The sequence below is a fragment of the Aedes aegypti genome, unplaced genomic scaffold, assembly GCF_002204515.2.
Source record: "Aedes aegypti strain LVP_AGWG unplaced genomic scaffold, AaegL5.0 Primary Assembly AGWG_AaegL5_hic_scaff_1776_726_PBJ_arrow, whole genome shotgun sequence".
NCBI classification, from domain to species: Eukaryota; Metazoa; Arthropoda; class Insecta; order Diptera; family Culicidae; genus Aedes; species Aedes aegypti.
Window position 1 is genome coordinate 94,309 of NW_018735241.1, and position 13,345 is coordinate 107,653.

Consider the following 13,345-nt stretch of genomic DNA (forward strand, 5'->3'; position numbering starts at 1 on the left):
GTTTTTTGTAAGATCTAAGGATGCTTTTTGATGTGCAATATTCGAAATGGTGGGGACATGACGCGACAAGAGTTGTTTTTCATGTTCAAAATCATCAAAATTACTAAAGTATAATATTGGATAGTAGGGTCGATGTACCAATAGCCGCATAGCTAAGAACAAAAATTCGTATAAAATCGAAAAATAATGCTAGCGTCATTATTTTTACATCATCTGATAGCTTTTTATCTTGGTTTTGTGGGAAAAATATAAAACATACGAAAACTCAAATGTTTTTATTTATTATCGCGTGTGCCACTATAGGAATACATGTGCCTATAGTAGCACTATTTCTAATTTCTGTTCCTATAGTAGCACTAGCATCACGGCGTCGGCAAAATACTTATCAAAACCGTATTTTTACAAAACTTTTATATTTTTCCTACAAAGTGTGGATCTTAAGCTTTCGTTTGATGTAAAAAAGTTATAATTTAATCAATTATTTCGTATAATAAAAAATAGTTTCTCTCAGTAGTGCTATTATAGGAACAATAGGTTTACTATAGGCGCAAGGGAGCTCAAATTTTACGCAAAAATATTTTTTTCGATCATTTTTTGAGCAAAATCAAGATGTAAATCAATGGTACTTAGATAAATAGGTCCTGACCTTCATGTCAAAAAATGTTTTGAAAAGATTTATAGCAAAACGGCCGTGAAAAGTCACTAGTGCGACTATAGGGGACTGTCCACTAAGGGAACACCGACCCTACTAAAACTTCAACCAAATATTTTTTTCCATCCTCATGCTCGATAAAAGTGTTAAACTATAAGCTTTTAGATAGTGCATAACTTTGGGGAAATATTGCAATTGTTAAATATGAATTATGTACTTTACTTTATTGTTAATTTTTTCAATTTTTCAACTTCGGCCAGTTAGACTTCATAAAAGTCAAAGAAATTCAAATTTTAGTTCAAATTCAATTAAGGACATATCTCCTTGAGTACCAAAATGGCCTCTAATATGGCACCTTACTCCCAATGAGTTACAGAACAGGTGGCGCAGTTCCGTATAATAGTGTGTGTGACAACTGTATAAAGTTGAAAATGACACCTAACACCAATACATCGCTGATCTTGCCTACGTCACTATTTGTGTTTACAATTTAAAATCCCTTGACGCAAAAGCAAAAAGTGCGCGAGTTCAGAAGTTTTTCCATATTATTTCGTACAGTTTTAACAATTTCTGGTAAATTTTTATAGAATGCCGCAGTGTGCAGTCAATGTGTGCAAGATAACGACACAGGAAGCGAAGAACAGTGATATTTGCATAAGTTTTCACACTTTCCCCAAAGAACCTAGCAAACGATCGAAATGGGTGAAATTTTGTGGGCTCATCAAAGATCCGGGTACATCGCTTTATGTATGCTCCCAGCATTTCACATCAGACGATTTTGTGTTCAATGCTTCGATCCGAAAATCGTTGACAGGTGCAGATCGAAATAATCTGGTCCGATGTGGTAAGATTTATTTGTCCAGTACCAAGAAACGTAATGCCAATTACAGCTTTTCCCACCATTCGTACTCCGGAATCGTCATGCGTTGAGAGTAGAGGTCGGTCCCAACGTTATCGACGGAACGAGCGGAAGGAACTTGTGGCTAACCTTTTGCAAAATCACTGTTCACTGGAGGCGGAGAAATAAAAAAAACGTTAATAGTTGAAAATGGATCTTCTTGCGATGTTTCACCGTTCCAAAAGGAACAGAACATACGTGATTCCGACTCAAACATGGATGTTTTGTTAGAGGCGATTGAGCTGGCCAATCCCTCTACCTCTACGAAGTTCAGATGTTGATAGCCTGAACGATTCCGGTTGGTCAGAGTTCGTCAGTCATGATGGGCTCAATTCTACTCATGTCATGTTAGAGGAAGCGGTAAGATTGGTAATGCTGAACACACTACGAACGCTGATTAAACGCAAGCAAGATATATAATCCAGTCAATGACAACCAAGTATGTACCTTATTGTTTCTGAGCATTGTTTCACCACAGTGTTGTTTAATAACTTGTTAATATATTCATCTGCTCAGAAACAACAAGCTACTAGTTGTAATTGTAATTGTAATTGCTCAATCCACACCCTGGCAGACAATTATCCGCCCATCTAGACACGGGCTGGGTGAGGACCTACCAAGCCTCCCCCGTTAACATGTCCTATACCGTTTAGCACACCGGGATCTTCCACAAGCAGGCGCCGGAATTAAAGCGGTCCCACAAGCTTCAGATACATTAAATAGATATAGTCCCTCTGGCACTAAACCGAATAGCGGCCTTCATATCATCACTAGCACTGCCTATCCCGCACGCCAAACAAAATGCCGGAAGTAGCGTGCCGTGTAGAACATCCGATGTTCTACACAGCACATCACCTCCGACACCATGCTCAACGTACAGCAAAGACATCGCTAATAAAAAGCGGAATGCGTCATTCGATTCAGTGCCAGAGGGACTATAAATGTAACGAAGAGGAAATGAAAAGATAGAGATGGTTTGGTTGTTGGATTGCTGAAACGAGAAGAAATAAAGTCATTACGTTAAAACGTGGTTTTTATAGTTAAATAAATGTATCGATAGTTTCTCATGTGTTTCTTTTCCGTGTCGTAGTTGCGTCGATTCTATCCACCTCGAGTTTTGTCGTCTCCGCTCGAGCAATGAGGAACGCGATGAAATGAAAATATAAAAATATGACCATTAGTGTTTATCTATTATTTAATGTGGTTCTCATTTGCTTTTAAATACCTAAGTAACATGTGAACTCTGCTTCTATCAGAAAATTCTAATGAATTATATTTTATTCTCCTGCACTTTCCCTAACACAAAGTATTCCTATTTAGTAAGACATTTACAAGTGCAAATACGCAAATAAAAGTGTGGGACCTCATCGAAGCATGTTGATGCCCTCAGAGCACTCATTCTTCGATTTGCGAAAAATGAGTCCGCTGAAAACACCGACCCGACTCGACGCAATCGCGCACCTCTACCAACACCTCCGCACATGTAAAAACTTCTGCGATAAACCTGTGGTGTGAAAGAAATGCGCAATATTATTTTAATTTCAATCCTAACTGCATGACCCGTAGGCTCTATGCGTATGATTGTTCATTATTTTAGCTAAATATACCAGTTATTCCTGTACATAAGAAGAAAAGAAAAACGATTAAGAATATCTTGCAGCCTAAAGTTTAAGTGATCAAATATTAATCCTTTCTTCGAACCTAATTTCATTATACATTGGGTTATGCTATGCTTCGCGTGTGATACGAACAATTAGATTTATCAATATAATGCATTAGCATCCAAACAAATACCCTAGAAAATTTTCTTATTGTCCGACAAACATTTTAAAACAATTACGAACTGCAAAAATTCAACGGTAACTTTACTCAACAAAGCTTTCATTCGATCACCCTTAAAATACACAGACATCAGTAGACCATGCACTATAATATCCTCCTAATATAACGCAGAGCTAAAAATCCTCTCTTGCGTTACCCAATATGAACAAGAAAACATTTTCAAATACTTCCCATAATTTGTGCACGGCAAAACAGATTCCACTTTCTACGTAATGTAACCTAGTATGAACAGCTGCCCAACTCTCCAGACCTGCGCCCTCCAAGATCCAAGGTGCTGCTGCCTTACGTTCAAAACTTCTTTCCTCAAAGTCTGTCTATCAATTCCGAACTCTATTGCATACTACCATACCAATCAGACCCTATTCCTGACAAGACACAGAGTCATAACCCCAATGTGATGGATTTACCCAGTAAATCCACAACCTTGTCCTAACCCCTCTTACGTTTCGCTATCCTCGAAAGTCACCCATATTGATGCTTGGCAAAAAATATCAGTATTCAATCCACAAATCCCAAATTACACCACATTACGTTGGTCCGTTTGGCGTCGCCGGTGGATACCTGTTCTGACATTCGTTTCTTTTAAACTCCATTTCAACCATGTCCCTCCACTTTATCAATACGAATGTTGACGAATCACGATAATCTGAAGATCGTGACCAGAACGGAGGTAGGATAAATCACTAGGGACCAACTACCACCAGAAACAACAAGCTACTAGTTGTCATCAAAAAGTATACATTAGTTATTTATACAGATGGAATACCCTATTTCGTGCTAGGCAAACCTCAATTAAATATATGATTATTTTGAATATTTTTATGTCTTTTGTGTTGAAATAGTCCAACGATAAATACAATAATCAAAAATCATCTAGTTCGAATTAAATTTCATGGTATGCACCACAATTTTTTATGTTACATTCAATTTGTTTCAAATATCCCATATCTACTCGTGCTTGCAACCAAATAGTGACGTCACCACATTTTTGGTTACCAATACATATGCAAATCATGGTCTTCTTCACCTGTACTGTAGCTCATTGCCTTACTCCCCCCTTCACTTTCCGCTCCCTCCTTCCACGCTTCTCACAATGTTCGAGAGTGTTCGACAGTGTTCGAGAGCGATCACAAAAAAATGATTATTTAAAGTTACTAATCTTATTTTAGAGGGGTGGTTTCTTAACTGAAAGCATTCCTTAATGTGTTTTTCACAAATTACCAGTTTTTGAATGCAAACACGTATTTATTGCTGTGATTTGTGTTGTAAAATACCACGCACTACCGAATCACTTCTTCTTCACGCACCGAGATATTGTTTGTTGGCTTTTCGGTGCCCGTTCTAAAACTCACTTTTAATCGTATTTCTACTCACCGTAGCACTTCAAAAATCTAATTCAATACTTGAAACACTTTGATTTTTCACGCACAATGCTCCTGGGATCACTTATATTCGTCAATTTGTGCTCGAAAACAGCTCCGGAACGTGAATTCACTGAGCCAACTTTGTTTATGAATCGGATGCGCTGCTCTCACTGATTGGAAGTGATGCCAGCTTTTATGTTTGGAATTTAAATTGTTTGGATATTCATACACTTGCTGCAACCACGTATTTTACAATTTCATAACACTCAAATGGTGTACAATGTCACAAGTGTTGCAAAACATTGTTCTGCGTAGAAATACAATGTACGACGCAATTTAACAGCAAAAATGAATATATGATATTATACAGTACAATTGACTGTAGAATTCAAAAATGCATACTGATGGCAACTTTCTCCGTCCGTGAGAAGCGAGAGAAGAGAGGAAAAAACTGCCAAAAAAAGTAAACAACACCCGCATGGTGTGAAAAATGCTTATAATTTTGGTCAAAAAACATGTTTTCACTACCAAATGAAATAAATTGTGATTTTGAGCTTTTATGAAGTTGTTGATGAATTCATATCGACAATAATATTTTGTATGAAATGTGTGCTAGTAATACTGCCTACATAATTCTGTGCAACATTATGTTTACGTGCTCAATGAACTTTCACCTTAAGGATCATAATAATATAACATATGAGGTATATTTTAAAATGATAAAAAACATAAAAATCTCAAAAAAGTTTTTGGTAGTTTTGGCCGCCCCTTCATATGGAGCCCGACCATTGTGGATTGCCAGCATAATTTGAAAAACGGAATTGACACCCACAAAGTGTTCCATCAACAGCAGCAGCTAATCGATTCAATTATGGCGCAAACTGACGCCAATTTTCGAGTAGCAGCCGCCGATCTTAAAAGCTCAGTGCAATGGAGGATTTATATGACCAAATTGAGCTTCAACTAAAGGAATCGGTGTTATTATTCAAGGAAGAGAGGATCGATGAAGAGAAATCGATCATGCGACTTACGCCCTTATTATAGCACACGCTTGACTTGTTCGTGTGTGAGTTACCCACTGCACGACGAGTGGTGACGACTGTGTTGCATTCGGCGCAAACAAGAAACAGCTGTGGGAAATGATGACGATGACGGCGCCGTCAATTAGGCATTTCATGGCGAAATTCTCTCTCTTTCGCTGTTCAACAAAACTTGAAAACAATAGTGCCAGTACCTGTCAACTTTGACAGGTATTGGCACCGTTGTTTTTAGATTTTCCGAAGGAGGGAAAGAGAGCGATTTTCTGATGACGTCATCGTGCAATGGGCAATTGTGTTGTAGGAAACCAATGCCAAAAAAATAGGGTAGAAGCACCGGTTTTGGCCATACGCCAGTTGTAGCCATGGTGGATTATACACCGTTTTACATAGCCAATCAGCATGAAACCTTTTGTGTTCAGTAGATTATATTCATATGATAGAGCTACATTCATTTACTCGTCCAAATTGATTCAAAACATAAGAAAAATAATTCATTTTCCTTATAATTTTAACTCCCATAACATTTATAAGCTTAATATATACTATTTATATTTCTGGCTCATGTGAAATCAATAATCACATAAGCTACCTTTATTCAATAACTGGGTATATTCATAAAACTCTGTAAGTTTAAGTTTTGGGCCCTAGCGTGAAATTTGAAAAAAATAAATCGGTAGGTTCAGAATAGCTCCTATAATTTATCTTTCTGACAAAGTAAAGCATCTCATAATGAATAATAGACTGCAGTCAAAAGGGGAAAAAATAACAGCTACAACATGATCCATAAATGCGGCTCGTTATTTTATAGAATACGCAAATAAGCTACTTATCATTTTTATTTTAAATAAGTTTTAGTTGTGTTTTGTAAGTTGAGTTCGATATATGTTTAAATCCTACGGAAATTTACAGGATCCTGAAGCATATTGTTAGTAATCCACAGGATCACAACTTTCAAACCTATTATTCGCTTAGGATTCCGATAGACAGCTTATAGATCAGTAGAGATATCACAGAAAAGATTAAAATGCTCTCAATCGTATTTATCGCACGATTCAATGATTCAACTTATTCAACTTCAACTAACACCATTTATTTTATGATTATTTTTCCAAAGTTAAGATACATGACTTTTTGCTTTATTTCTTTCTATTACTGCGGTGTGTTTTTACATACGCAATGTATGTAATTCCATAAAAATAAGAACAGCAATATGATTAAAACTCTTTTTGTTACTGATTTTTAATGCTTGTGCTTTGTTCTAAAGAGCTGTTTAATGGGAAGAAAAGTGTTTTTTTTTTAATTAAGTGTATTACTAGACTCAAGTGTATATAGCAGACTCAAGTGGGCTGATAACACAGTATGAATGCCTGAAAAAAAGAGGTTGGTCTCTAGTTGAGATACTGGTGGAGATTAATGAACCCATGAAACGTTGCGCATGCATGACCAATGACCATCCCGAAGTAAATAAGCGCTTAGCAGTACTTGGTGGCATCAGGAAGAATATCGAAAAAGATGGATCTCTGGAATGTAGTCGGTGTGTATCTAACCTGCTGTATAAGTGACTAAAGCAACAGACACCATGATACTTACAAAAATTAGCAACATTCAAAAATGTTGCCAAAATCGGGGGGTGCCAAAAACGGAGCATGCTAAAAATAATGCATGCCAAAAACGGAATCCCACTGTATATGCTTCATCGACCATGGATCTGAATCGGATTGATACAATAAGATCATGATGCTCAATATCATTTCCCTACATGAACTCAATACGCTGATAACATGCAAAGAGAATTGGCAGCTGAGAGAATGCTGATCCAATCCAGCGTAAGTCTAAAACATGATTTGGCAAAAAGACCAAAATACAGTTTTGTGTACCTCGTTCTCTTTTTGTTACTTGAGCGTATTCAATATTGCGAGGCAGAGCAACTTTGAAAATATCGACTAAAATGATTGCGAAATAGTCATAGTGGCATTCTATACCAGGGGGGGTATAGTACCCGGTATACGCAACGGGGTTCGCCTACGGTTCATGTTTTGTGGGTGTATTGGTTTGGCTCACAACGCTGCTAGGCATCCCACTGTTTGAGTGTTGAAATGCATCAGTATTTGCTGTCTGGCATGGCCCTGCGTTTCGACCTGTGCTGTTTGGGACGGCCCGCCCGAGAGATGATTGTTAGGCGAGCTTTGTTTGTAGTTGACAGCCGTACACCCACCCTGTTCTATACTTCTAAGCAGGGTCTCAGACGCGCTTCTACTAATCATTCCGCCGTTTGAACTATATTCCAAAGCTATAGTCACGATTGTCCTATGTAACATTAGGATCGTGTTTATTCATAAATGTCACATAAACCGATAACCGATAAGCTAGCCGACCGGAGACCAGTCGTCATCGCTGGCGACTTCAATGCTTGGGCAGTTGAGTGGGGCAGCCGTCTCACCAAAGCAAGAGGGCGTTGTCTACTAGAAGCGCTGGCAAGGCTGGACGTAGACTTGGGTAACGAAGGAACAACCAGTACCTACCGTAGAGATGGTCTGTCGTCCTGTAATGATGGGAAGCCTGAACTGGAGAGTCTGCGATGGGTACACTCATAGCGATCATCAGGAGGTCCGGTATAGAATTGGTGGAAGAGCACAATGCTCACAGAGAGCGAGTACACCTCATGAGCAGATGTGGAAAACGAACCGTTTCAACGAAGAGCTTTTCGTGGAAGCCCTCAGAAGAGAAGAGCAGGTTCTGAACTTGAGATCGGAGGAGTTAACGGCTGCGCTGGTACGAGCATGCGACATTACCATGCCACGGAAGGTCGAGCCGAAATACAGACGTCGTCCGGTATACTGGTGGAATGAGACACTTGGCAATCTCCGCAAAAGATGCCTCCAAGCAAGGAGACGGATGCAAAGAGCCAAAACCGATGGCGAGAGGGAAGAGCGAAGAGTAACACTGAGGGCGGCGAAAGCCGATCTGAAAAGAGAAATTTCACTGAGCAAGAGAACGTGCTTTAAGGAGTTGTGTCGCGATGCCAATGCAAATCCGTGGGGAGATGCATACAGGGTGGCGATGGCCAAGATCAGTGGTCCAGCCGTACCCGCTAAAACATGCCCAGAGAAGTTGCAGATTATCGTCGACGGGTTGTTCCCACAACACGCGCCAACGGTCTGGCCACCGACACCGTATGGCCAGGGAGGTGAAGAAAGAGCAATCATTACCAATGAGGAGCTCATAGAGGCGGCCAAGAAAATGAAGCCGAAGAAAGCGCCTGGCCCAGATGGTATCCCCAACGTAGCGTTGAAAGCAGCTATCACGGCCAACCCAGATATGTTCCGGACATCACTCCAGATCTGCTTAGATGAGGGACATTTCCCAGCACAGTGGAAAAGGCAAAAACTGGTTCTGCTACCGAAACCGGGTAAGCCCCCCGGTGAACCAGGCTCGTTTCGGCCGATATGTTTGCTCGACACACTCGGAAAGCTGTTGGAGAGGATCATCCTCAATAGACTGATGGCGTTCACTGAGGGAGAGCGTGGACTGTCGGAGTGGCAGTTTGGATTCCGGAAAGGAAGGTCAACGGTAGATGCCATCAAAACAGTGATTGACACAGCCGAAAGAGCAAGGACAAAAACAACGAGAGGTAACCGTTACTGTGCTGTCGTGACGATAGATGTGAGAAACGCCTTTAACAGTGCAAGCTGGGGAGCCATTGCTGTGGCGTTACATAAAATGAAGGTTCCGGATTATCTGTACAAGATACTAGGAAGCTACTTCGAAAACCGAGTCTTGAGCTACAGCACTAGCGAAGGACAGAAGACGAGGTCGGTAAATGCGGGAGTTCCACAGGGCTCTATCCTGGGTCCAACGTTGTGGAATGATATGTACGACGGAGTGCTGACGCTTAGGCTGCCAACAGGCGTCAAAATCGTTGGATTTGCAGACGACATCACGCTTGTGATCATTGGTGACTCACTGGAAAGGGTGGAGGTTCTCGCTACAGAAGCAGTGGACGCAGTCGAAAACTGGATGTACGAGAAGAAACTGGTGATAGCCCACCAAAAAACGGAGCTGTTGCTTATCAGCAACCAAAAAGTGGTGCAGAAGGCTGAGATTACAGTGGGAGAACACACCATAGCCTCAAAGCGGGAGCTAAAACACCTCGGCGTAATGATCGACGATCGGCTGAACTTCAACTGCCATGTCGATTACGCGTGCGAGAAAGCAGCGAGGGCAGCCACGGCGCTGTCCAGGATCATGCCGAATAACTCGGCGATTTGCAGCAGTAAGCGGAGGCTATTGTCTAGCGTGGCTACGTCGATCCTGAGGTACGCTAGCCCAGCGTGGGGAACCGCAATGAAGACGAAGAGAAACCGAGTCAAGCTTAGCAGCACGTATAGGCTGATGGCCATGCGGGTAGCGAGTGCCTACCGAACCATATCTTCGGAGGCAGTATGCGTGATTGCCGGAATGACGGAACGTTTTAGAAGAGGATAAGGAGTGCTACGAAGCTAGTAGTACCAGAGGAGCCCGGAAGATTGCCCGAGCCGACACAATGGTGAAATGGCAACGCGAGTGGGATACCGCTGAGAAGGGAAGGTGGACTTATCGCCTTATTCCAAATCTGGCGAAATGGGTGAGCATATCCCATGGAGAAGTCAACTTCCACTTGACGCAATTCTTATCAGGTCACGGCTGCTTCAAGAAATATCTGCACAGGTTCGGCCACGCAGAGTCGCCGCTCTGCGCTGAGTGCCCAGTCGTAGAGGAGTCGCCGGAACACGTCATTTTCGAGTGTCCACGTTTTGCTGCGGAACGTAGCGAAATGACAGCGGTTTGTGGTGCTGACGTAACCGTAGACAACGTAGTGGATAGAATGTGTAGCTAGGAGGTGATGTGGAACGCGGTGAACATGGCGGTGATGAAAATAATGTCATTGCTTCAGCGGAAGTGGAGGGAGGAACAAGCAAGTGCGCGCGGCGACAACTCGGGTCGGGTTTCGTAGCCCGGTCGTATACTGCCCGAGCCGCGCACAAATGTTGGAGAGCTAAATGACTCCCGGTCGGTTTCGGGGGATCTTCCTACGTCGGGGAACTCTCTGTCGGAGTAGGATGGATCCGCCGTCGGGGACCATTCGAGTAGAGCGCGAGATGATGGAGCGCTAAATGGCGCACGCGGCGCGACCGGAGTAGGCTAGATCCACCGCCGGGGATACTAGACCGAGTAAAACGCGACGTAGTACTGGTTCTGGGTCGTTGAGGCGCCGGTGAACCGGAAGTCAGTCTCCAACCGGAATCGCCGAACCGACCTCGGCACCCAATCGGTAGGTAGGCACCGTCGGGGACAAGACCGAGTAGATCGTGGAAAAGCACCGGAAATTGGTCGTCAGGGCACCTGTGAACCGGAAGTCATCCGCCAACCGGAATCGCAGGACCGACCTCGGCACCTATCCGGGCAGTATCGGTACCGGAAGAACTTCCACCTCCGGGGAACTCTTCGTCGGGGTAGGGTAGATTCGCCGCCGGGGACTATCCGAGTAGTGCGCGAGAACCTGGTGTGCTAAATGGCACGCGGCCAGCACCGAGTGAACTTCCTTCGTCAGGGAGTTTCTGGCACGGGTGTTTTAATACGGGTCGTTAAATGGCGTTAATGAGAGCGTAACTAGCTGCTAACAGGAACCAAAGGGCTTAGCATGATGGGCAAATGTCTTGATATGGGTCGCTAAATGGCGAAAATGAGTTACTAACTACTAACAGGAGCCAAAGGGCTCAGCATGGCAAAAATAGAATACGCCGAAAAGTAACGAAGCGGTGCAAACAGCACATAACACCTCTCCTTCGAAGTAATACTGCAAGGTGGTGCCGGAGGGGAAGTCAGTTGAAAGGAATCCTAGGGAGAGTTTTTTTTTAGTGGGTAGGCACTCAAGTGAATCCCACACAGCGCCAAATCTGTATACTGGCATGTGCATGAACAATACACACAACAGGCCAGTCTTTAGAAGATTTTTTTAACTCCTAGATAAAAAAAAAACATAAATGGACATGTGGTAGGTTCTCTGATCAAAGGTCCGCCTAGCACCAAACAAACACATATATTTAGCTTCTCCTTTCTTTGGTGATCAATCGCTCTGCCAATGCGCGTGCAAGCCACGCGTAAGCATTGTTTGTGCTGCTACCGGGAATCACATGCTTGGTCATCTTTGGATCTGGATTGGATCGATACAATGACATCAGTTTGTACAATTTCATTCCCCTAGTTTGCACTCAATACGTAAACTTTGTGAAGAGAGGAGTGAAAGCTGAGAAAATGTCGATCCCATCCAGTAAAACACGTAAAACATTATTTTGGCAAAACGACCAATATACAGTTTTACGTACTTCATTCTCGTTTGGTTACTTGAGCGTTTACAATTTTGGGATGCAGTGCTGCTATGAGAATTTCGAATACGTTAATTGATAAACTATCAATGTGACCTTTTATACTTATAAACATGGCCTTAGACATGCTTGGACACATAACTCTGGCATTTGAAATATATTCCAAAGCTATTCGAGGAATGTCCTAAGTAACATGTTTTATCATGGTGTTACTTAGGACGTATGGTTGATTCTCTGATCAAAGGTCCAAAGTAACAATTGGTAAAAGGCAATGCATATTTGAACTTTGGTCATTTTTTCAAGATTTCAATAGATTATTTTATAGTGAGTGTTCTAATGTGATGTTAAGTGGTGCAAAACGAATGCTTTGTAATGAAAATCTCGTTTTGTTTATATTTGTTACTTACGACGTTTTTAAGTTACGCGAGAAATGTCCTTTATGCCAAATGACCCAGACCCATTTTTGACACCCACCCACCCCCTCATAACGCTTTTTGTATGAATGTTTTTCAAATTTTGTATGAACTGTAACATCTTAGGGACACCCACCCACCCCATTTAGCGTTATGAAATTTGTGAATCGGTCCTTAATTAAGGTTTTTTTTTCAATATACCATTTGGCGGGGCACCGTGCTTAAATTTTGAGTCATTGAAGTACAGTGTTCGTTCGATTAGGTAACAGCAAATTTTTGAACGTGTTGCCAAAAACGAACAGGCACTGTACTCAAGCTTAAACGCAGAGATGAAGGATACGTCTCAGTATCAAAAAAAAACCTTAGCGAAGATTATCATAAATTGCTACACTCACCCATGCTCTGATTGAAGACCGGCTGCGCCTGGGGGAAACTCACAATCGTTTGCATCCCGGCGAGGCTCTGTCCGGCATTTCGCTGCCATGGAGGATTCTTTTGGTTGAAAGCCATCTTGGATTTTTCACCGCAGGCGAGTTGGGAGAGGAGAACGTAACTCTTTTCGGCAGGAAAATCCTCCGCAAATGCACTTTCCGATTACACCAGTACTTCCAGTACGAAACTAATGTTCGAAAATTGTATATTTTGATTATTTTACAAGGTTTTTACTATTGAATAATGCAAAAAATCAACTTTTACACCAAGCGAATCACTTCTAACGCGGCACGACACGGTTTGAAATGATTTTTATATTTTTCTTTTCGTTTCGTTTGA

At 41.9% G+C, this 13,345-nt stretch overlaps 1 protein-coding gene across 1 annotated transcript in view; it reads right to left on the reverse strand.

The window, feature by feature from the left end:
* Positions 1 to 13,332, reverse strand: part of LOC110680753 (cell division cycle and apoptosis regulator protein 1-like) — a 78,892-nt gene extending 65,560 nt beyond the window's left edge. Inside the window, exon 1 of the mRNA XM_021856542.1 lies at positions 12,970 to 13,332. Within this exon, the coding sequence (XP_021712234.1) occupies positions 12,970 to 13,084 (115 nt within the window). The 5' untranslated portion in view covers positions 13,085 to 13,332. The remainder of the gene's footprint in view (positions 1 to 12,969) is intronic.
* Positions 13,333 to 13,345: the final 13 nt, after the last annotated feature.